We start from the raw sequence: 23,325 nt of genomic DNA on the forward strand, positions 1-23,325 counted from the left end.
TACCTGAATCATACTGATCCAGTTAAAATAGAAATAAAAAAAAATGGGTGGGCAGGTGTTGCAGTTATCCAAGACTTACTTTTATCACGATTGTTTCACTGGAGAGTGCAACTCTGCTAGTGATCTGAGAACATTTGATTTAAAGTACTGGTAAGAAAACTGTCACGTGTAGTGATAAACCTTTTATTTCATTTTATTCACACAGTTGCAAATACATGTGCAGACTAGTGTTCATTCCAGTTTCTTAATATGCTGGCTCTATACATGTGTGGCACACACTTAACTCGGGTGAACTCTACTGGGCATACAAGCCATTTAAAATAATGGGTTAAAAGCGCAGCTTTCCATAAGTTGCGTCCTGTCAAAAATGCTCATTAGCCTAGGCTTAACTTTCTAAAATTGGTGTTGATATATTCCCACCAACTTTGGCCTGGTAGGGACAGCCCCCACCAATAATTTTAGCTTTTTTCCCCCTTTTTCCACTCATTTATTTTAGCCAAAGGTAAAAAGGTGTTCAGCTAAAAATGGCAACAGATTGTAAGTTTATACAAGTTAGTAATATAATACAAGAAGCTTGAGAAAATATAGTTTGTTCTTTACTAGTTAAAAAAAGCTTGGCTTCTCAGAGGACCATGACTCCCAGTTACAGGTTAAAATTAACAAATGTTTTATTATTGTGCAGCTAGAATCAGACTGCAGAGCTTCTACATATCTTAACTTTTGTTTCCGGCGTCATTATATTAGTAAAGAGGTTCGTAAATCTTTTTGAACGGCACAAAGAAAAATAGGGAGAGCTGCAGATTTAATGGTGAAACAGATTTAGTGGGATATGCAACATGCAATAAAATATATCTCCAAGTTTACCAGAAAGTTTACAATAAAGAAATGTCCTATTCTATATTTAAAATGCAGTACATCCATATTTTTATTGATGGATGGATGGAATTGAAATTGTATATTCCAGGGATGCATGATATATTATATCCAAATAAGATATGTATTTCTTCTACAGTTAATGTTTAGATAAAGACCAAATGAAAGGACACATGGATCAACCTTCCTCGACTAGTTCACTCTCAAAATCTCTCTATCTGTCTCCATTTGGTCAAATAAGATCCCAGCCTTTTCCTTTATTTTCATGATTTTTTTTTCCTCTGTCATTTTTCATTCTTTTTCATTTTTAGTTTACATTTTCTAAATTAAGTTCTGAATCTTCATGGAGTTGCGCAGCAATGTTCTTTGTTTCATCAGTCCATATGAGGTCATTCCAGAAATCTTTCTTTATACAGAGTTCTCTAGGTGTTTCAGCAGGGCTAAATGTAAGAGTTACATTTAGCTAAAAAAAAAAAAAAAAATATTCCCTGTCTAGCTTCATTATCATTTATAATAATTGTAAAGCACAACTGTATATCTACTAATATAGAAGGTATTAATTAGTGGTGACAGGGCAATTATTGTTAAATATAAAAAAAAATGAATGTACTAGAAGGAAATGCAAGTATTATGAAAAACATTCTTAAATGATATATGTTCCTTTGAAAAAATATGACTTGGAAGAATTTGAAACTACTTTAATCCCTGATTATCTATAACTACTTTACATTTATACTTTCTTATAACTTTACTTTGTTATTCTAATGCAGTGCCCTAGATTGGTGCCTTTAAAAAAAAAAAATTTACAAAATGTGGCCCTGGACCCCTCTACATGTCTGTGGCGTATTAAAAAGATTTTTAACACCTTCATAGGACATTTCAAGATTATTCAACCAAAGGCTTAAAAAATTAAACTCGTTTATCTTGAACAATTTTAACTAAAGGACAAAACTGAATAATCGGAGCATTTTCTCATTGTGTCAAAATAAAAAATGTAATATATTATTGTGTTCAGCAAGTGTGTTAAAGTTGGAACTAGTCTGGTTAAGATAAAATGTCCTCAGAAATCAACAGGTGAACATAGTTCTTGAAGCTTTAAAGCTGCATGTTGTATGATCATTCTGCCACTGAAAGTAATTTAAAAATTTTTTCCAAGTTGTGCTACTTATGTGTGGTTCTTTTTTTTTTTTTTTTCACCTATCGCTCACATTTTAATTCAGTCTTTCTTTTGCCCAGGTGCTAAATTCCCTATAAAGTGGACAGCCCCAGAGGCTGCGTTGTACGGTCGCTTCACCATCAAATCAGACGTGTGGTCATTTGGTATACTACTGACAGAGCTGGTAACAAAGGGAAGAGTTCCATATCCAGGTAAGACGTACATGTATGCTAGTATACAACTATTAACGTGGTTTAACACGTCATAGGCTTGTAAAAATGGAAAATGTTATAAGGATGCATGCTTCAGGATTTACCCCCTTGCTAACTGATTTAATTTTAAGCTTTTATTATCTCCCATCAGTGGATTATAAACAAATGGGTTCAACCTGTGCGAGTCAGTGATGGTGTCCCCTCCGCCCACGCGATCTCTTACTCCCATCATAGCACACTTCCTCTTCCCACTGTACCTTTATCAGAGTTCTGATCGCAGCCCATCGTATGGCTTACCGAACCACCGGTCAGAGTACCAGACCATCTGGATTCTGTAGGATTTATTTAGGGTAAATCATTCAGTTTAATGCTGGCCTTCTAGCCTTTTTGAGGGCAATATTGTTGAACTTTTTGTGCCCTTTTTTCCCCCCAGTGTTTCAAAGCAGAATTATGCATCGAAAGACATATTAATTCCTCCTCCAGTTTGCTCTGTAAAAACTACATCTGGACCAAATGAATACCAAGCATTTAATTAGGAGCTCAGGTTTTAAGATGAAAGCCATAAATCACTTCCAACACCGCAGCATCCGGCATACCACCAAGCTATCATCTCCCTGAATCTGCAGCTGCTCTGAGCCCTGCTGCTCTCTCTTCCAGTGTGAGATAATCTGATCCCCAGTCTCCCACAGAGCAGGGGGGGGGAGGGAGGGGGTGAGACCGCGACCATGCCACTGATTTCGTCATAACCTCTTTTAGCTGCACTTGAGCTCCCAGCGGAGCGGTTTCTGCGCCGTGTCACAGGGTTTGCCGTCTTCCTGTTACAGAGCAGAGTCTGGGACTGGAGGATGCAGCAGTACTGATTGGTATTCTGCTTGAAACAGCAGGAACAAACAGCATGTTGACCACTCTGGGGCATCTATGACAGTCCTATGAATGTGATTGCTCTGGCTGAAATGCAGCTTTAAAAATGGACTCTAGGTCACTCAAACAACAGCCCAGTTTCTATTTACATTTTCAGGTTTTCTGAAGCTCTGCCTCAAGACGTTTGTTTTTGTTTTGTGGCAGTTATCTCTACAATTGGCAGAAGGATGTAGGTTTTAAGATGCATGCTATAGTTTGAATCAAAAATGTTTTTTTTTTTTTTTTTTATTAAAGAATATTTCCCTCTGGCTGACCATTTGATGCTGATTTAAAAAACATGTGTTGGCCAAATGTTTCCATCCCCACAGCTAATCTTTTTTTTCCTGCTTGGGCTCCGTTCTTGCTTTTTTTTTTTTTTCGATACCAGAGATCTTTACTCTTTGCCATTTTTAGTGTTTATTAAAAATAAAATGTTTTTCAAAAAAGTATTCATGAACATATATATAATTCATCAACATTTTCATGTTTCTTAAAAACATAACATGCAAAATAGTTTGACTGAGATTCTTCGTACCAGACCAGCATAAAGTATTCCATGAACAATACTAGAAGCCATAAATGTCTCTTGATCTAACCATAGATTTCTGAACTGGATCATTCTGCAGTTTTACCATGTCATTGAAAAGCTGTTGCCTTATTTTTAGTATTTTAAATAATAATCTCCTGTTTTTGGCTTTTTCTCTGAAGGCATGGTGAACCGAGAGGTCCTGGAGCAGGTGGAACGTGGTTACCGCATGCCCTGCCCTCAGGGCTGCCCGGAGTCACTCCATGAGATGATGAAGCAGTGCTGGAAGAAGGAGCCAGACGAAAGGCCGACGTTCGAATACATCCAGTCCTTCCTGGAAGACTACTTTACAGCAACAGAGCCACAATACCAGCCTGGAGACAACCTTTAGTCCCGGCAATTTAACTTAAACTCTAAGGTACATTGGTGGAAATCAATAAAAGAATTTAAAACATTTAATTAAAATGAAAGGATTTTAGGCCACAATGACACTGGCATAATGATTGTCCCTAATGTACAATGGGACCAAGTGTTCAAATGGGTATATAAAGCTCTGGGAAACTATCAGAATAAATCCATATTACTGGCCACAACACTGTGATACAGACAGACAAGAGACTTTTTTTTTTAACTTTATTAACTTTTGAAATAAGTTGCTTCTATCTTCTTAGAAATCCCCTCTTTTTATTTTTAAGTCACATAGATCTTTTAGTCTGAATCCAGATCTTTCATATGATCAAGAGTTCCAGGTTGAATGGCAGATTAAGGATGACCAATAACTGTGGTTAACTTGTATGTGATGAGTGTAAAGCATGTGGTTAAAAAATAAGGTCTGCTGTATGAATGCAAGAATGTACTGAGAGATCAAAGCTGATGTACATACAGTTTGTATAAAGAAATATTTTTAGACTGTGTGATGATCAGATGGACGTTAAAGAATAGGATACCTGTGTTACGATTGCTTTTCCATTTTTTTTTTTTTTTTTTCATTTATTTTAATCATTTCAATTTGGGGAATCCTGACACAACTTTTTAAAGATTTGCATAGAATTTTTAATTTTCAATTTTCTTTTTTCTTTTAATTAAAAATAACACTTTGGCTGTCCATTTGTAGGTTCCCGTTTAACTTGTCATCGTTTTGTTTTGTGTGCTGCACAACTCTGCCGATAACACAAGTATTTTTGTAATTTTTTTTATGCGGTTCAGTTGAAAATATAGTTAAAAAAAAAAAAAAATATATATATAGTTCAGGATGCCATTGAATCAGCAACCTACAAAAAACAGATCTGTTAAAAAGAACCTTAGGGTACATTTGGCTTAAATTTTTTTCTCTCTCTCTCCAGTATTTCAATTAGTTACCCTTTAACTTGCTATTTGTGGAAACCATGAATATACATAAAAATGGATCACATTTTGAAAACTACCTTTTATTAAAGCTTTTACAATTATTCCAGATATCAAGGAGCTTTTTAACTCAAACACAGAACTTCCTGTTTACTTTTGGAGATATGACTTGAAAAGCACATACTTTCTTATTTCCCCTTCTTCAAAATGAGAACCTGTCAGTTGAAAAAGGTAAGAAATGCCTTACCTTATGAATGTCTTCAGTCAGAGTAAACATTTAAACATTTGTAATGACTCAAACTGATGCATATTTATTATTCTACTACTATACAGTCAGAAGGGCAGGTTAATAATTCAATATTAAGAATCTTAATAATTGCAGCTTGTATGAGAATATGGTACTTGACAGAAGAGATGAATTAATTTTGAGATGTTTTACACACTAATTTGTGTGGTGCTGTACTTGATATGACATTTACCTCTATTTTCACCTTAGCAGAGGCAGATGTATGACAGACGTAAAACACAAGCACATAAGAGGATGGTTAAGCCATTGCTTAGCTCATTTATAAATAATCAAACTGCTAAATTCTCACTGGTACTTCCTTAACTTTGGAATTCTTTTACAAGAATGAGAAATTAGACAATATCGAAGATGTGAATTATTCTTTTATTTTTGTTTTTCTGTGCATCATTGGTGTGAGAGATTGTCCTGTAAAAGTGGAGCCTGATCTAGTTGGGGGCATAAATGATGAGGGTGATGAGAATGTTAACTAATATGATTTTGTACAGAATAAAATCAAATGATAAGCCAAATCTTTCATGTGGCTTTTGTGTTTTACATTAAATGAAAGAGTTCAGTTTTACATTTCGCTTTGAAAGTGAATAGCAAATATTTTAAAGGAAATAAAGTAAATATAATTGCTTGAAACACTGTGATGAATCTTGGTTACGTTTGTAGTTTGTTCATATATCAGCATCAAGGTGTCTACTACATGTCACCTAGCTGTGTCCTCAAAGTGCCAATGGTGTCGTTTTACTCATCTTCAATCCTGTTGGGAAAGAGGATGTATTTTAAGCAACAGAGCTGTAATGTCAAATGTCTATGCATTCTATTGTGTTAAAGAAGTGGGCTAATGTTGAGCCTTTAAGTGACCCTTACCTGACCATTTCCTTGTACTTGTCCAGAGCCTCCTGGGCTACATACTGGATGAATGCTGGATCTTGCAGCTCCAGCTCCTTGGGGATGTTAAGCATGAGTGGTGGAGAGTTCAGGACCTCTACCTCCACTTTAGTTTCAGTGGCAGACATGTTCTGCTCATCATGGCTCTCTGGTGCCACCTACAGGAAAGAATAAGTCACATTGACTTTTCTCTCATGCACTTTTGATTATTCTAGAGATAATCAAATACTTTTCATAAAATGAAAATTGTTTCCTGTTATTCATCGATAAAATTACAGCTGTCATACTTGAAGATGTTTCTATTGCAAACTTCTAATCTTTCCATCTGACTTCATCTCTGAAACCATACCATTACGCGCAAAGTCCAATATATTTATTTTTTGTGTTGATTTTAATCATTAAGTTGGACAGCTAATGAAGCATTAAAATGTTATATGACCAATAGCAAGAAGATGACTTTTATTACAGAAGTGTCACCCATAGTCAGGGTTGCTTTCACACAAATTAAGACAATTTCCCAAAATAAGTATTTGGGTCAGTACCATGTAAAATTATGGCAATCTGCCTTTGTAGGAAACCTCCCATAAACACTTAATATAATGACAATCCCTGTGAACAACATTTAACATGTAAAACGGAGGCAGTTGTTAAATGATGAACATGTTTTGGTTATATATTCTGCTCCTGCACCTATTTTTCACCAAATTCTTTGCTTCAACCTAACTTTTCGTTAGTATGTCTGGATTTTACGCTTTGTGAAGAGCCGGCTTCTTCAACTTCTGGGCTCCAACTAGTTTCTGGGGGGGGTTTGATGATTGTTTCATTTTCTCTATGATTTTTTAGGCCAGCATTCTGTTATAAAATAATTTAATGAACTGATCTGCTATATTCTGATTTTCATAGGGAGTTTCACTATTTGAAATGAAATGCTGGAATATATTCTTTCCTATTTAGACATTGCATATAAGCTGGTTTCCTGAACATGTTGACTTATAAAAATATATTTTTGGCTCCTCTGGTACGTTATGTTTGTATCTTTATCAACCCTTTGCCTGCTCACCATTGTGATGCGGAAGATGTTTTGAGTAGCACTGCTGTTGCTCACAGCCTGAGCCACCCAGCTGAATTCAGCGACCATGTTGCTAAGCCATTTGACTGTCTCATCGGTATGATGCTGGACAATGGACAAAATCTCATCATATTGCTCTTTGGAGACATCCAGCAGCTGAGATACTTCATCCAGCTCCACATGCAGCTCCCGAACACTGGGGCACTCTGTGTGGGAAAAAGAAATATGAGCAGTTGTGTTTAAAGGTGTCTGGTGGGGAAAAAAGGTCAAGTTTGAATGTGGAGTTTCTTTACCTGTAAGCAAAGCTCCTTGGCAGGCCTCACACTTGCTCTGAAGCTGCCAGCATTCTGATGTCTCCCTGCGAAGGTCTTTGCAGAGCCTCCTGTTCTGCAGGTAGTGACGAAAGCTTTCCTGTTCTGTTCAAATACAAACCTTTGTAACGTGCATACAAGAAACTCAGCTCTAATGGTACGCGTGGCCTCATCAGCCTTAAAAGACTCAAATTACCTTTCTTTGTTTCCTCTTTCTCAGTTTTATGAAGGTCATCAAACACCTGGGTGACCACAGCACCAAACTCCTCCACTACACTCTTTCCAAAGTCAAAGAAGGACTCCAGCACCTCCTCCAGGCCAACGCCCTGGAGAAAGCCTGAGTCGCGAGCAGGGTAGTAGGGATCAGAGGGGCTTTCTTCTGACTCTACATCCGTGTTGTTCAGAAAAGCCCTCTGAAGGGCCCCGTCAAGCTTGCTGCTTATCCTGGACACCAAGGTGATGCTGCGGTTCACCAGTGTCCCCACCTGGCTCAACACTCGCTTGAAAGAATCCTCAATGTGGACAACATCCTTCTCTGATTCATCAGGGCCCTGATTCATCAAGATGTCCACTGCTTCCAGGGGTCTCTCTCTAGGACCAAAGCGTCTGGAGACTCTTTGGAAAAAGTTTTCCACCTGCAGCAAGAACATTATGGCAGTTAAGTATTTGACTACATCAACCTTTGCAGTTTTTTGGCCTGTGAGTGGGAAATTTGCAAGTTATGGGAAGATTATTTAACGGTCTACTGAGAAAAGGGGACTATGTGACTTGATTGAATATTTTTTCAGGGTGCTGATGTTTATTTAATAAAAAATGTTTATACCGACCCTAGTGACATTTGTTGACATTATGTTACTTTACAACCAAAAAAAAAAACACACACACAGGAGTGTATGAGATTTAAAAAATACAGCATCAAAAATATTGCATAACTGTGGAGAGCAGACAGAAACCCCTTACAAATAAAAAATCTGAAAAGTGTGGCATGCATTTATAGCATCCCTCTGTACTGCGTTTCTTATGAATAAAGGCTAGTGTAGCTAATTAGTAAAAGTGAACAAATAGCCTAATGAAGACCATGGTATAGAGAAGTTTAAAGCAGGGTTAGATCATAAGACAATATCCTAAAATATGGACATTTAAAGGAGCACTGATAAATCCATCATCTGAAAGCAGTCAAATATGATACACTGCTACCCTAAAAAAATGGCTGTCTACCTAAATTGATAGGCTGGGAGAGGTGATCATTAGATATGTAATGCTACCAGATAAGCCAAAAAAAAAATATACTATATGTACCAACAACCAAAGAAGATTTTTTCTTTTGGTAAAATATATTGGTATTTGTAATTGTGACAATATTGCCAGGACACGCATACATTTAATGGACACACGTCACTTTTATTATAAATACAGCTAGTTTTTAACTATTTACAAAACTGGAATTTTTTTTTTTTTTTTTTTTTATTACCAAAGGCAGAAAGAAATAACATTTGAGGTCAAATCAGAATCCGTTTAAAAGAAAATGACCCAGAGACCCTGTGATTCCCTGAGACCTGCTGATAATCTTTTTTTCTTTATCTCTGAACTAACTAAGAAGGTAACTTGAGGTTAATCTTATATCTTCAAAGATAAATCATGTAGTTACATTTTTCAGGTGTCCAAAGTACATTAGAAGGAAACTAGTTGTGAGGTAAAAAGTATAATGTGCTTAGCAGAACAATTGGAGATGTAAACAGTGATTGATCATTAGAAAAGAGGACATATATATGTTTATGCTGTAGGCTTATTCTTTTGTTTCAGTAAATTATTTCTACCTGTGCAGTCATGTTCCAAAGCAAAATGGTAGGTCACAGCCTTTCATCCTGGGCCTTTTAACAGTGTAGGAAGGTTTTCATACCTTGGTGCGGAAAGAAGCAAAGCCCCTCCGGCATGTGGAGGTGTAGAAGGTTTTACATGCATCCTCCAGACAGGGTCTGCATTCCTCCCACTCTGACTGCAGGGAGTCTTTGCACTGCTCCTCTGCCTCCTCCAGCTTCTCAGTCACATCTTTTGCCAGTTGGCCTGCCCCCTGGTGGGAGAATTGAGAACCTGGATCATATTTTTTTTTATCACCCGTTTGAGTCATTTTCTTCTCATTGATCTTTGGTTGGAAGTTCTTGCCTTCTTCTTGTCACCGCTGTGCTTTAGCGAGTTCATGAGGTGCTCGTGTTTCTGCTCGTTCCTCCACATTACTTCTCTCATCTGCTTCACACCATAGAGAGCTCTTTCCAGCTCCTCGTTCACAAGCTTCTCACCATCCTCTGACAGCTCTGAGACAAAAATTAGTTGTTTTTTGTTACCACAAGCAATCAATACATTTTAAAGTATACTTAAAATATGTTTAGTCTTTCATTTTCCTGGATAAAAGCAGGAATTATAACAGATTCTGCTCTAAAAACGTACGTTTCAAGATGTCCTCTGAGAAGATGTTCCTTTGATCTGCTGAGGCAAAACTAAGGACACATGATGCTGCTATAAAAAACGTCAAACGGAGTAGAAGCTTCATTCTCAGAGGCAAAGTTTGATGTCACACAAAGGGCTCTAGGGAAAAAAAAGTATTTTCCATGAATTACAGTGACTGATGCAGTTTAAAGACAACTATGTCAGGTGTGTGCAAAAAACATGCAAAAATGCATGTTTTTTTTTTGTTTTTTTTACAAATAAAAATCAGAAAAAGCCTATACTTAATATAGCTATAATAAAATTGACTACAGTTAACTGATATCACAGTCATCTCCCTAGTAAAAGTCATATAGATTGCCTATAAAGGCCTTAAAGGTTTGTAAAAGAAACTGAATAAATACAAATAATAAAACAAAATAACAGAGCAAACAGGTCAGGGTATAAGTTTTAGATTACATTTGGTGTCAAATACAGGTTCATCCTCGAGGGAAATCTGTTAGATGCTCCTAATTGAAAGTAGGATGGAGTTTGAACTTTGAGCAGAAAAATATTACACATTATAAAGTAACGGTAATAAAACTGTAATATTGATTTTATTTTAGATTCATTGTTTTATTCGTATAAAGTACTTTGAGTTGCCTCTACCTTGAATTGTGCTATAGAAATAAACCTGCCTCGCCTTACAGTCAGAGCTACAGAGGTATAGTTTTAATAAAAGCACGTTTATGCGTCCGAAGGGTCCAGACATAGATTAGATAACATAAAATACACAAGACAAAATAAACTGAAAACATGCTGCTATATCATACATACAAATTCAAATCTGCCTTAATTTGAGCTTTTTGTATCACAGACCAGGAAGTAAATACTCTCTGTACATGTGCAAAGCTGGCAGACATAATAAACATTTAATTTGAGTGAAAACTGGTCCAACTAATAAAGGTTGAAGAGAAATGTCGAATTTTGGGGTTTTAATTTAAAAATCTTTAAAAACATGTAACCTGTTAACTGGCCACAACAAAATTCCCAAAAATGTTTTTTTTCACAGCTGAAAAAGCATAAATCAAATCAGGCTGCCATATCAAATTGTTTTAATGGCTGACAGCAACCTTATTACCTAAATTGTTGGCTGCATTGAAAAGGGTGAGGAGAGTGAATACAGGACTGTGGTGGGTAACTTTGTCACTTGGAGTGAGCTGAACCACCTGCAGCTCAACGTGACAAGGACTAAGGAGCTCATAGTGGATCTGAGGAGGACAAAAACACCTGTGACCCCTGTTACCATCCAGGGGGTTTCTGTTGACACTGTGGAGGAGTATAAGTACCTGGGAGTGTACTTTAACAATAAGTTAGACTGGACTAGAAACACTGAGGCGGTCTACAAAAAGGGCCAAAGCCGACTATTCTTCTTGAGGAGGCTGAAGTCCTTTAACATCTGTGGGACGATGCTGAGGATGTTTTATGAGTCTGTTGTTGCTAGCACGCTCTTCTTTGCTGTCACATGCTGGGGCAGTGGGCTGAGGGTCGCTGACAACAACAGACTGAACAAACTGATCAAGAGGGCCGGTGATGTTGTGGGGGAGCCCTGACCACCTGGGCAGAGAGGAGGATGCTGTCCAGGTTTCAGTCCATATTAGACAATGACTCACATCCTCTCCATGACACACTGGTCCAGCAGACGAGCTCCTTCAGCAGAAGACTCCTCTTACCCAGATGCACCACAGGAATTCATTCCTACCTGTGGTCATCAATCTATATAATGCCTCCCTCAAGTGATTCAGCCCCCTCCCACCCCCTAATTGACATTTATGCACTATTTTTGCATGCCACGTATCACTTTACTTTTATCACTTTACTTGGATTTTCACTTTGTTTGGATTTAGTTTTTACATATGCATAGATATAGGTACAGATATATATATATAGAAGAGCTATATGTGTATATATTTTATCTCTTTTTATTCTTATTTTTTTATCTTTATTATATTGTGTAGTTGGATGTGTGTATATATTATATAAAACAGTGACTGGAGCGTGTAACAACAGTAATTTCCCTCTGGGATTATTAAAGTATTTCTGATTCTGATCTGATTCTGATTATGGCAGAATGATTTGGATGCACCACATACATCTCCTGGACAGTTACCTTGGTAATTTTCTCATTCATTATTTTTTTGTCACACAAAATGGCACAAAAATATTATTCAATTTTACATAATTAACTTCGTGATTGTGAGAAGAAATTTTAACTGCTTTTCAATCTGATCGAGAGGCAATTGTCAGATATACCATTAGGTGGTGCTATACGTCTATTTTATGGATGAAAGCAATTAAGTCACCTGGAAATCATTTTTTCTTTAGATTCAGTTAGTTTGATAACAAAAGATCATGTTTTGTTTATATAAAAAAAAAAAAAAAAAAAAACAATAACAAAAAAACACTGTTTTTTTTTAAACAGGCATTTTTGGCATTCACATATTGAAGTTTTGGTCCTATATAATCCGTAATATATTTATTAGCATCTGAAAAGGTACATTTTATATCTGTTTCTTACACTTTAAACAAACTGAAGGTCTGTTGTTTACAGTGCTGCTAAACCATATGACTTCTATCTGTCCTTCTTGTGTGATTCTATTTTGTACAACTGCCTTTTGCTCTTTCTGTGAACAACACCACCCTATATAAATCCGATTGTTGTGTTCATTTCAACAGGGAAAAATCGTTTCACTTATCTGCTGTTCCAAGAGGCTAAACTACATCTAGTCACAATTTTATACAGAAAACAAAACAACAAAAACTAAGAAAATTCTGAATTGTGTTTACTTTCTAATGACTGATCGCTTCAACCCATTTATAATTTATTAGGAGTTATACAATAAGTTAATCAGGAAGGATTTAGACCAAACAGAGATCTAGCCATTCATCTCAGGGGTTAAATTTGGTTATAAAACCTCTCAGATTAAAACCTACTCAGGTCATATTTAACCTTTGCTTATAGACTCTTCAAAGCATGTTGAAATACTGGTTCAAAGTTGCAACACCGATACATAAAGGTGGAATCAAATATATAAGATCAGCCTGAGAATACAAGTATCTCCCTGTAAATGAGCAAATAAGGAGTCAATGCTGTCAGATCCTAAGAAAGATTCATATGCAGTGAAACATTGTTAAGGGAACAGGAAGCTCAAATAGAATATACATCAAATTAAAAGAAGATATTTCATTTTAAAAAAAAGTGCAGCAGAACCAAAACAACTCACCTGCAGAAGACAGGTCTTACTCTGTTGACAGAAACAAAGTGCTTTGTGTGAACAGAAGTCTTTGGGTTATCTTGACCTGCTCAGGTCTATTTGTGCTCATCCTAAGTTAACTTTATCCTATTACTGACTTTGCTTCAGGTTGAAGCCTGTTAATCCAGTACTTGGCATACTGACATGAAGGGTTTGCGTAAGCAGTCATATCAAATATAAGGCTTGTTGTTGTTCTTCATAGAATTAATTAGTGGCTTGAAATCAGTTTGGTTGCCCAAAAAAAATCCTGGAAGATGGTTGATTGCCAATCATGTGCTGCGCTTCTGTGGTATCAGCTCTTAAATCGTCTATAAAGGAAATTGTTGGGGTCTTGGTCTTAACAATACTAAAACATTCAAAATCAGTTTCATCACAGTGAGCTCATCTTTATTGTGTTTGTTAATGTTTTTTTTAATGATTAATATAATGGTGTGTATGCGTAAAGGAAACATAACTGGGCGTATAAAATAAGTGATGTCAACACAATCATTTCAGTGGAGATAAGCCCAATGGATTCTAACTGCAAAAAGCTCCTTAACAGTTAGAAACCATTGTTTTTAGCTACTGCTTTTGCAAACCTTTTCACAAGTAATTGTATTGCTGATACATTTTTATACATTGGAACAAAACAGTTTTGTGTATTTTGGGAGAAACTTATTTGACAGGTCAGTACAAAGTATAAAATCATCCTTAATAATAATAATAATAAAAATAATAATGAGTCCCCTTTATTTATTTGGCTTCCATTATCACCTAAAAAAGTATAAAAATGTGTGACCCAACCTCCTTACAAATAAACTTTCTCTTAAAGTGACAGAGTAGGTACAGTAAGGAGAGCAGCAACCAGAGAAACAGCCAAGATGCCCAATGTAACCCTGGAGGAGCGACAGAGATAAAAAATGGCAGAATCTCTAGACTATGACCAAAAAAATATAACCATGGTTACAGGAAGTGGTTTGGAGTAATAAATGTGTATACTAAATATTCTAGTATAGAACTTAATACAATCGATAACCTTTAGCAAGACTTGAAAATTGATGTTCATACATAGTTTTCATCTTGTCTGACTGACTCTGAGCTGTTTTGCAGGGTAGAAACTTAAGTTTTAGTCTCTAGTTGTGCAAAGCATATAAACATATCTCAGTAGCTTCTGTAAAGCAGCATTAAGTAACGACTTAAGGTGGTTGTAATAATATGCATACCACACTTCTCAGATTTTTATATTGTCAAAGAGAGCCCATGTATAATCGTCCTTCCTCTATAGGATTAGACAGCTTTTATTGGTCTACAAGATAAAAGCGCAACATACATTTAAAGTTGTGATTGTGATACAACAGAAATGTTAAAAAAGGTTTAGGATGTGGCACCCTATATAAACTGCAACCTCTTTGATAAAAGTTTTATTGCTAATGAATTTGTTTTGTAATAATGTGGAACACATAGAGAAGCAAACATACCGTACAACTGATCTAAATAAATGATGAAAATATAAATTGGAAGAAACAAATACAAGCTGTGTAGGAATACTACCATGGTATACAAAAACAAATAACACTATAAAGTTAGATTGTAGTGTTTATTTATTATTATAATTTTTTTATTTTTTCCAAAAAGAAAAGTGTCAGTAAGGAAGCGGGTTTTAAGGATTGGAGGTTTTCACCTCGATGGACCAAAGGGGAGAGTCTGAAATAGTGTGTCCAGTGTGGGAGGGCTCAGCTGCAATCCTCGCTGCTCTTTGACACGCTGAATTTTTCAGGTGTCACTCGAAGTACATCCTCTGCAGTGCATTCTTAGTGAGGGGGGGTGATGTTCAGCTCTTACATGAGATATTGAGGGATGATGATGCCCAGGAACAGTCAGGAGCTAACAGTGGCGAATAGAGAATCAGTGAACTTTTGAATGGAAGTGCAGCTGATGGTAAAATGTGTTAACCCTTATCAAATTTCAATCTAATATAACACATACTATGGTGAGCTATTTTTCTGCTCTGTCTGAAGCTTCTCTATGCACTCATCTTTTCATCTTTTCCCCTCGAAATTGTGCCCTCTTTAATCTGTGACCCCGAAAATCAGGTCTTTTCAGGATCATAATCAAAAGCAGACAGCGCTATGACCTGTGCTGACACTTTCAGCACCTGGTTCACATAAAACCACAGGGAGAATTGTTTCCCCAAAGTTCTGCCATAGTCCACCTTGACCGAAAAAATCTTGAAAGTAAAATGAGTTCCAAATGGTATAAGACTGCAGGCAAGCATTTACCTACAGAGAATTAAATATAAATCAAGAGTTTTAAGCAACTTAATTTAACTTTGGACCATGATCACATTGCTATGTTATAGCTCACTGGTAAAGCACTGTAACAGCTCTGCAATAAACATAGGGTTGATGATTGGAAGGTTTCTGAGGTAAGCCTGCTAGGAAATGTAATATCTTGCTCACAGAACCTAAGTTAAGCAGAATAAACTATATGATAAAATGTGATCACATTTAAAGGGAAGCTCCATACGAACTGTGAAGTGAAATGTGGCTTTGCTCAAAGCTAGGCCCCTCATGAGGTCATGTTACAACTTTTTTGACTTTATATGACTTTGCCATGGCTTATAGTTTTATAGCTCCTTTTTGTGTTCTTGGATCTATTCTTCATTTCTGGTTCACTTTCTTTACTTTTTAGCAGTGGATCTTACGCTGCATCCACAAAGTTTTCACTAACCCTCCTGGTTGTACAGTATTCAGTTTAGAAGAGATATTTACAAACACCATATGCAGGTATATCTCAGTAAATCGAAATGTACATTCTGAGTCTGATTAGACTTATTTTCAGATATAACTTGTCAAAGTGCCTCTAAAACCAACCCCTAAGCACATATTAAACATATTGTTCTGTTAGGCCAATATTTTTGTGTTGACCTGTATTTTTATTGGTCTGGTGTCATTTTATAATTTAAGAAACTAAATGATGTATTTTCATTAGCACTAAGGAGAAAAATACTACGACGGAGTATTAGGGCCACACATGAAGAGAAAAAAGATTTTTGCCATGACGAGATTAAACTCGACATGTCGACTTTAAAGTCGCCATTTCGAGAATAAAGTTGAAATGACTGACATGTTCTCAAATTCAGAACTGCGAGCCTGGGTAAGCATAGGGAAAGATGTTACGTTATTATTGGTAGGCCACCGCTTCCTGTGATGATTATATAGTTGCAGCACGTCAAAGACTACCTTCACTCTTAAAACGCAGACTGCAGCTGTGGAGCGCGGTTGCTCTTTTCTCCAAACTTTGGAATGTCGAGATTAAAGTCGCCACGATATATCAACTTTATTCTCGAAATGGCGAGTTTAAAGTCGACACGTCGAGATTAAACTCAACATGACATTTCAACTTTATTCTCGAAATGTTGAGTTTAATGTCGACGCGTCGACTTTAAAGTCGACATGTCGAGTTTAATCTCGTCATGGCAAAAATATTTTTTCTCTTCATGTGTGGCCCTAATACTCCGTCGTAAAATACATATTCAGATTAATGAGACTTAATGAAAAAACATTTGTTAAATGAATGAACGTTTTGGCAATACTCTAGCATAATAATATACTTGTAATGACACATCAACGTTGTTTGAGTGATAGTTATGGGGCCCACAGGACAAAGAAGCTTCCAGCTGGGCTTGATCAAAACTTTATGACCTGTTTGGAAAAATGGTAAGAATTCACATTGGATCTGAAGAAGGTTCCAAATAGAGTTTTTAAAAATAACACATGGAGGTGAGTAAACCAAACAAACAAACAAACAAAAAAAAAAAGAGTCCAGTAAGCAATATATTAAAGAAATGTTCTATCTAATGACTGGGCTCTCTGCACTTTATTATTTAATAATCGCTCAGAGTTCATTATAAAAACTGAAAATATTCACACAAAAAAGTCTGCTGCCTGTAAAAACAGTTGCCCAACACATCAACCCTACTCAGGGGTGGAGCTAGATGGGGGGCCAGGGGTGGCCATGGCCACCCTTAGCCAATCATTGGCCACCATTTTTCCCCCCTCTAATACAGACAGTGGCAGCAGTAATACTCTCAAGTATAATAAGTAATATTCAAAACATTGAAAATTTTCACATATTAACAATTACTTGACAACAAAAACCTTTTGGTTATTTATGCACATTAAAATACTAACATTAAAGATGATAAGTACAGAATTCATGCTTTTTTCAGAACTAGATTTTGTGTTTCCTGGGGTAAAGAGAAAATGATGTGTCTCTGCAAGTCATCTAGGAGTCTTCAGTGAAATCATAGATAAATAACTATTCTAATAAAAAAAACTTAAATAATCAATTTATGTAGATATCAGTACTTGTAAATATCAATTTTATCCAGAATGATTATCAATAAAAGTAGGTAAGTAATGGCACTGGAAAAGATGTTCACCCCAAGAACCCGAATCTGAAAGGATTTTATCCACTTTACTTTTCATCTAGAAAGCACGGATGTTGAAATATATGCGTCTATGTTAGCAAAGGCTGTAGGAAAATATAGTTAGTCTTTAATTAGAACATGTTTTGCTCGTTAATTTTCCTAATGAAAGAGAATAGATTGACCCTGAGGTTCCAGTGCCACCCCTCACTCTACATTGGTTATTGCCTGGCCACCCTAATCAACATGTTCTGGCTATGCCTCTGTGAACCTGCTATAACTCCCAAAGTGATCAAAGCAGAGCAGTTATGCAGGTGGACTCCAATCCAGCTTTGTTAAACCACAGTAACAGGAAAGAAATCCAGAGTTTAAAACTTTTGCTTTAAAAATTTGAAGAGATATTAAAAATTAACAAATAAAATTCAAGTTGCACAAACTGAACCTATGTTATCATTCCTTCATTGTACTCAGCAGTCAGTGCTCAAAGTTTTGAGGAACACGTGGTTTCTCCAAGCAGTGAGAGCAGCCCTTCCTCTCCAGCAAAGTTTTGAAGCCTCTCCTGTTGCTGCAGCGGGGGCCCCACCTCAGATCCAGGCTGAACGGAGAGAATAGCTCACCTCAGCATCTCTCCAAGTGAGAAGAGGGAGATATAATTTGCATCTTTCCAACAAAGTTTTTTCCTTTTTTACATGTGTTATTGAGTTTACCATAGTTTTTGACACCGGTAATACCTGTGCTGAAAGAGAAGGGAAAAATATAACTTTAAAACCTCGGATTTACCTATGCATTTTATTTATTACTTTTTATTTCTTTTCTGTGCATCCGATATTAAAACGAGGACAATTGGATACCTGCGCACTGAAGGAGCTTCATCTGGGACTCACATTCCAGTGCGATGCAGCGCATGTGACTCCAGCCAGCAGCCAAACAGACTCTAGTAGGCTAAACCACGATGAAAGGTAGGCTTTATTTCATCATACAAATTATTTTTTTAACCACAGTCTTAGAAACGCCACGTGTCAGTGATGACAGTGATAAACTATCCCTCCTTCTTCTGCTCTCCTCTCCACTATCAGGGACAGAGGAATGTTTGGGCTGTAACATCTGGAACATCTGCTTTTAATCAGAGCGGTCTGTTTGGGGTTGACTTGCATCTGTCCACACATGGACATCAGAAATGAGCTCAGATAAAAAAAAAAGAGCAGCATCTATTTTAGACACTCATTTGTGAAATTAATACACGTCTATTTTCCAACTTGTTGATGTTAAAAACTGTGTCAGATTCCACTGAGTTACATAAAAAAGATGTAGTGTGGACCTTGTGCTTTTTTTAAACACGCAAAAAAACAACAACAAAAAAAACCCAAAAGGGGTATGAATCACACTGTTGTTTTTGTAAACAGATACTTATAATAAACTTGTCTAGATCTGAGGCTCATGTGGTTCTCTGATGTGTTGGATCTTTTCTAAATTAAGACCTGGGCATGTCATTCCCAGCCTCACTGGATAAGTCATTATGTTGTGAACTTGTGGGACAAAATAAACCATCCCAACAGTCCTGCCCCCTTGTGGTCGTTTCTTTGTTTTTTCATTTTTAATCACATTTGAGGCACAATATTTCATGAAGTGATGTCAAAAGTACACACATTTGTAGATACCACAGTTTAAAAACACTCTGGTAAAAGTTGAAGTATCAACTTGACCTCTTTACTCAAGTAAAAGTGAAAAAGTATGTGCTCCAAAAACTACTAAGTATAAAGTAACCTTCAAAAAAAAAAAAAAAAAAAAACAGCCAGATGCCACTATATGAATTGAAAGCTAAAATTTTTGACTATTTGGAAAAATTCTTTGAGATAGGGCCAAGAATGAGGGAGGTCTTGTTGGTCTCCGTCTTCATCTCCTGATACGCTCTCGCCTGTGTCCGACCCTTCAGATATTTCATCATCTTTTTCTGAATCCGACATTGTAGCATGGCATAGACAATTCACGTTTGCAGTTTGAAGAACACCTGCTTGCTTCTGATGATTTCCTTCAGCTAACCAATGAGTGTTTGCGTTATATGACTCATCCAATCACACTAGTTTTCACTAGATGTGGATGGAGCCAATGATCTGCATTGGATGGCGCACATGAAGTGAAATAAATATTTAGAAACATTAAACTGAAGCCAAGAGTAACGATAACGTTTGTTTTAAAAATGTAAGGAATAGAAAGTACAGATACTTGTGTGAAAATGTAATGAGTAGAAGTCATAAGTAGGAAGAAAAATAAGTAATGGAGTAAATTACAGATACCTAAAAAGTGAACTTAAGTACAGTACGAAGTATTGTGTTTCGTTACTTGACACCTCTGATTTCATGTATTTAACAATATACTAACACAATGTGCTTTTTTTGAAAACAACAACAATACATTTCTCATTCTTTTAATGTAAATACCAAAAACAATTGTCGAATCCATCCATCCATCCATCCATCCATCCATCCATCCATCCATCCATCCATCCATCCATCCATCCATCCATCCATCCATCCATGGGGCTGGTGCCTATCTGCCCAAAATAAATCAAGCAACTAGAATTGGAATTGGAATCCAATTGCAATTGGAATTGGAATTAGAATTGTGTAAAATTCTTTAGAATTCACACAAATTAGTATACATAATTATTCTGTATGTAATTTCATCTGCATTTGTTTGTGTGAAGATTTGAGAGGATTGTTAGAAAACAAGTGATTGCACAGAGTAATGAAAATAAGAAAAAACCGAGAAGTCAGGACTAAATTTGGAGAAGTTTTAGGTAGGGTTAGGGTCTAAGAAAAAAAAAAAAGCTTTGACCATTTAATGAAGCACCCTGGGGGCATTAATCAGAGATGACCAACTCTGGAGGAGGCAAAGAGATCCAGGACTTTAATGAAGGCGTCTGTGTACAGGGCAACTAATTGTTGTGAATGCCCCAGATTTTTCCATTATGTAATAGTTTTAAGAAGAATGTAGTTTTTTGGATAAAAGCCAAGAAGTGCTATGATTCTAGTTAGCAAATGAGCTATATGAGTCTGTCTGATTGAACTGAAATGTAAGCTATTAAAATAGCATTATCTGACATAGTAGCACTAAGTGTAATCCTAAAAACACCATCCAAAAGTAAAACATGCTGATAGAAGTTTTAAGCTTTGGGCAGGCCTTTTTTCCAGCATCAACAGAAGCTGCTTGAAAAAAAGAGCCTTCAAAACACAAGGCAAGGCATTGTAAGTTAATTTATTTAGCACATTTCAATGGCAAGACAATTTGAAGGGCTCTACATGAGGAAAGAAAAGACAGAGTATATGTCCAGACCAAACTTTCAGTTATTCCTATGACGGCCAATTTACATTCTTTTCGATATAACTGGAAATTTTGGTCTGAAGGGAAACAATTCTGTGATTTTGAGAGTGCTTGATTATATGTCTTCATATAAGTCTGTGAGTCTTTGTGTTGCCCTGCAACAGACTGCGACCTGTCCAGGGTGTACCCCGCCTATCGCCCATAGACTGCCGGAGATAGGCATTGGCCCCACCATAACTGGATGGGTTAAGTGGGAGAAGATGGAAAACAGTTACTTGCACATAACCCTTCCTTGGATTGAACTGTGTTTTTATTTCTTTTTTGGTCTGACAGAAGTGAATTTGTTAGGTCAGGTGAGATGTTGAACTTAAGGTGCGGTTTTTAAGCTCAGCTCGAACTGTAATTGTAAATGAAGTGCCATTCTCCACCAACCCTGGTCCATCTGCTCCACCAACAAACAGCCATTCACACACACCTAAGGGGACTGTAGAGAAGCCAATTAACCTAACAGTCATGTTTTTGGACTGTGGGAGGAAGCCGGAGTACCCGGAGAGAACCCACACATGCTCAGGGAGAGCATGCAAACTCCATGCAGAAAGACCCTGGTCCGGGAATCGAACCCAGAACCTTCTTGCTGCAAGGCAGCAGTGCTACCCTCCCCCCCACCCCCCGAGCATGCCTAGGTTCTCTCCAGGTACTCCGGCTTCCTCCCACAGTCCAAAAACATGACTGTCGGGTTAATTGGCTTCTCTACTGTAAATTCTCCTTGTGTGTGCGTAAGTAGTTTTTTGTCCTGTTTGCCCTGCGATAGACTGGCGTCCTGTCCAGGGTGTACCCCTCCAAACCCATGATTTTATAACAAATGCAAAACACAAAACAGAGACTAGTAAAGTCAAAAATTATATAAGGAAACACTAACAGACAAATATGTATAGAAAAAATGCTGCAAAGGAGAAATACTTCAATTACAGAAAATATAAATGCTGCTTACTCTCAAAACACATGCAAAGGTGTTTTTTTTTCAAGTAGCAAAAAAACAACTGCAAGTCAAAAAAAGATTAAAATTAGTTTAGAACTCCTGATCCTAAGTTAAGTTGTATACGGGATGCTCAGAAGAATTGGGTGTTAAGAACAGGTTCAGAGGAAACATACCTTCTCTTTCTTCCCTCCAAATGTTCTTATGGACGGCATCCTGTTTTATTTTTTTGGTCTTTAAGAACATTTTGTAGCAATGTCTATGTCTGATCCCGTAGGAGTCGAAGTGCCCCCAGTGTTCTGGAGCACTTATGCGCCTTTTCTTAACTTGCCGTTCTTTTTATTACTTGCAGCGTTTTTCCTCTCCATATGCTATGCGTGTTGGAATTATTCATGTATTCACACCAGGTTTTGTGTTTGTAAGGTGTTACCACTTGTTGCTCTGTTTTCTGTGATTGAAGATTTTCTCCTTTAAATCACTTCATTTTTTGTGTTTGCGTGACTTCAAATTTACTGTGAAATAATCTATTTGATTGATTAAATTATTGACTTTATTGATCTCACAGTGGGGAAATTAACTTGTTACATCAGCTCAAATAGTCAAAGAAGAAGAAAAGTGCATTGGATATACTGTATATACAGTGAGTCCACATACAGTTTTTTTTAAATTAATTTGTAGTTATAGTAGGATCATTATACTGGCTTATTGCACTGGGTGTTTACATGGGTGTTTATATAGATGGATAGTTATTGCACTGGGTGTCAAATATAGAGAAACAGTTATTGCACAAAGTATCAAATGGTAAAGTGCACATTATACAGTGTTACATTGTACATTGCACAAGCTATTGCCATAGTAGATGTAGTGTCGCATTGTACATTGCACTCATCGGCCACTGTAACAATGGCATACTAAGAGTTCTTTATTGACTTGCTGCTGTTCAGTTTGTCTTTGTTAAAATCTAGCAAATTAGCTAGCAATTCATATAATTTGGTAGCAAATTACAAGAATGGACTTTTTTCACAGATGGCATGTTGTTATACAATAGCATGCTAATCTGACAGAACACAGGAAGTTACTGTGCTCCTTAGAACGCCTTCTTTCATAAATGTTTGTAGAAGCATTCTGCATCCATAGGTGCTGAGACTTACTACACCTGTAGCCACTGAAGTGGTTGAAACATCCAACTTCTATGTGCTTGGTCAATTAAATGTATTAATGTTATAAGGTGTATTAGGTTTTTCAAAATAATTTGAATTATCTATAGCTTTGTTAATTTAAAATATTTCTAAATGTTCTGCTTTTACAGTG

General features: G+C 36.7%; 3 protein-coding genes across 4 annotated transcripts in view; 2 read left to right on the forward strand and 1 right to left on the reverse strand.

Annotated features, from left to right (window-relative positions):
• Window positions 1-4,878, forward strand: part of yes1 (YES proto-oncogene 1, Src family tyrosine kinase) — a 40,365-nt gene extending 35,487 nt beyond the window's left edge. Inside the window, exons 11-12 of the mRNA XM_038295981.1 lie at window positions 2,110-2,241; window positions 3,850-4,878. Coding sequence (XP_038151909.1) covers window positions 2,110-2,241; window positions 3,850-4,058 — 341 coding nt within the window. The 3' untranslated portion in view covers window positions 4,059-4,878. The remainder of the gene's footprint in view (window positions 1-2,109; window positions 2,242-3,849) is intronic.
• Window positions 4,879-5,660: 782 nt separating this feature from the next.
• clul1 (clusterin-like 1 (retinal)) lies at window positions 5,661-13,390 on the reverse strand. 2 transcript variants are annotated; one of them, XM_038295982.1, is made up of 9 exons: window positions 13,280-13,390; window positions 10,020-10,157; window positions 9,738-9,886; window positions 9,475-9,645; window positions 7,771-8,209; window positions 7,557-7,679; window positions 7,255-7,469; window positions 6,174-6,352; window positions 5,661-6,063 (listed from the first exon to the last, which is right to left on the reverse strand). In XM_038295982.1, exons 2-9 carry the CDS (start codon window positions 10,120-10,122, stop codon window positions 6,048-6,050), a joined length of 1,395 nt encoding a protein of 464 aa, XP_038151910.1. In that variant the 5' UTR covers window positions 10,123-10,157; window positions 13,280-13,390; the 3' UTR covers window positions 5,661-6,047. The 2 variants fall into 2 exon arrangements, with proteins under 2 accessions (XP_038151910.1, XP_038151911.1); XM_038295983.1 differs by lacking the exon at window positions 5,661-6,063 and having other exon boundaries at window positions 6,170-6,352.
• Window positions 13,391-18,270: 4,880 nt separating this feature from the next.
• LOC119790462 (collectin-12-like) overlaps window positions 18,271-23,325 on the forward strand; it is a 74,814-nt gene continuing 69,759 nt past the window's right edge. Inside the window, exon 1 of the mRNA XM_038295991.1 lies at window positions 18,271-18,676. Within this exon, the coding sequence (XP_038151919.1) occupies window positions 18,670-18,676 (7 nt within the window). The 5' untranslated portion in view covers window positions 18,271-18,669. The remainder of the gene's footprint in view (window positions 18,677-23,325) is intronic.

The sequence above is a fragment of the Cyprinodon tularosa genome, unplaced genomic scaffold (genome assembly GCF_016077235.1).
Source record: "Cyprinodon tularosa strain WSP-4 unplaced genomic scaffold, ASM1607723v1 ctg364, whole genome shotgun sequence".
In the NCBI taxonomy this organism is placed as follows: Eukaryota; Metazoa; Chordata; class Actinopteri; order Cyprinodontiformes; family Cyprinodontidae; genus Cyprinodon; species Cyprinodon tularosa.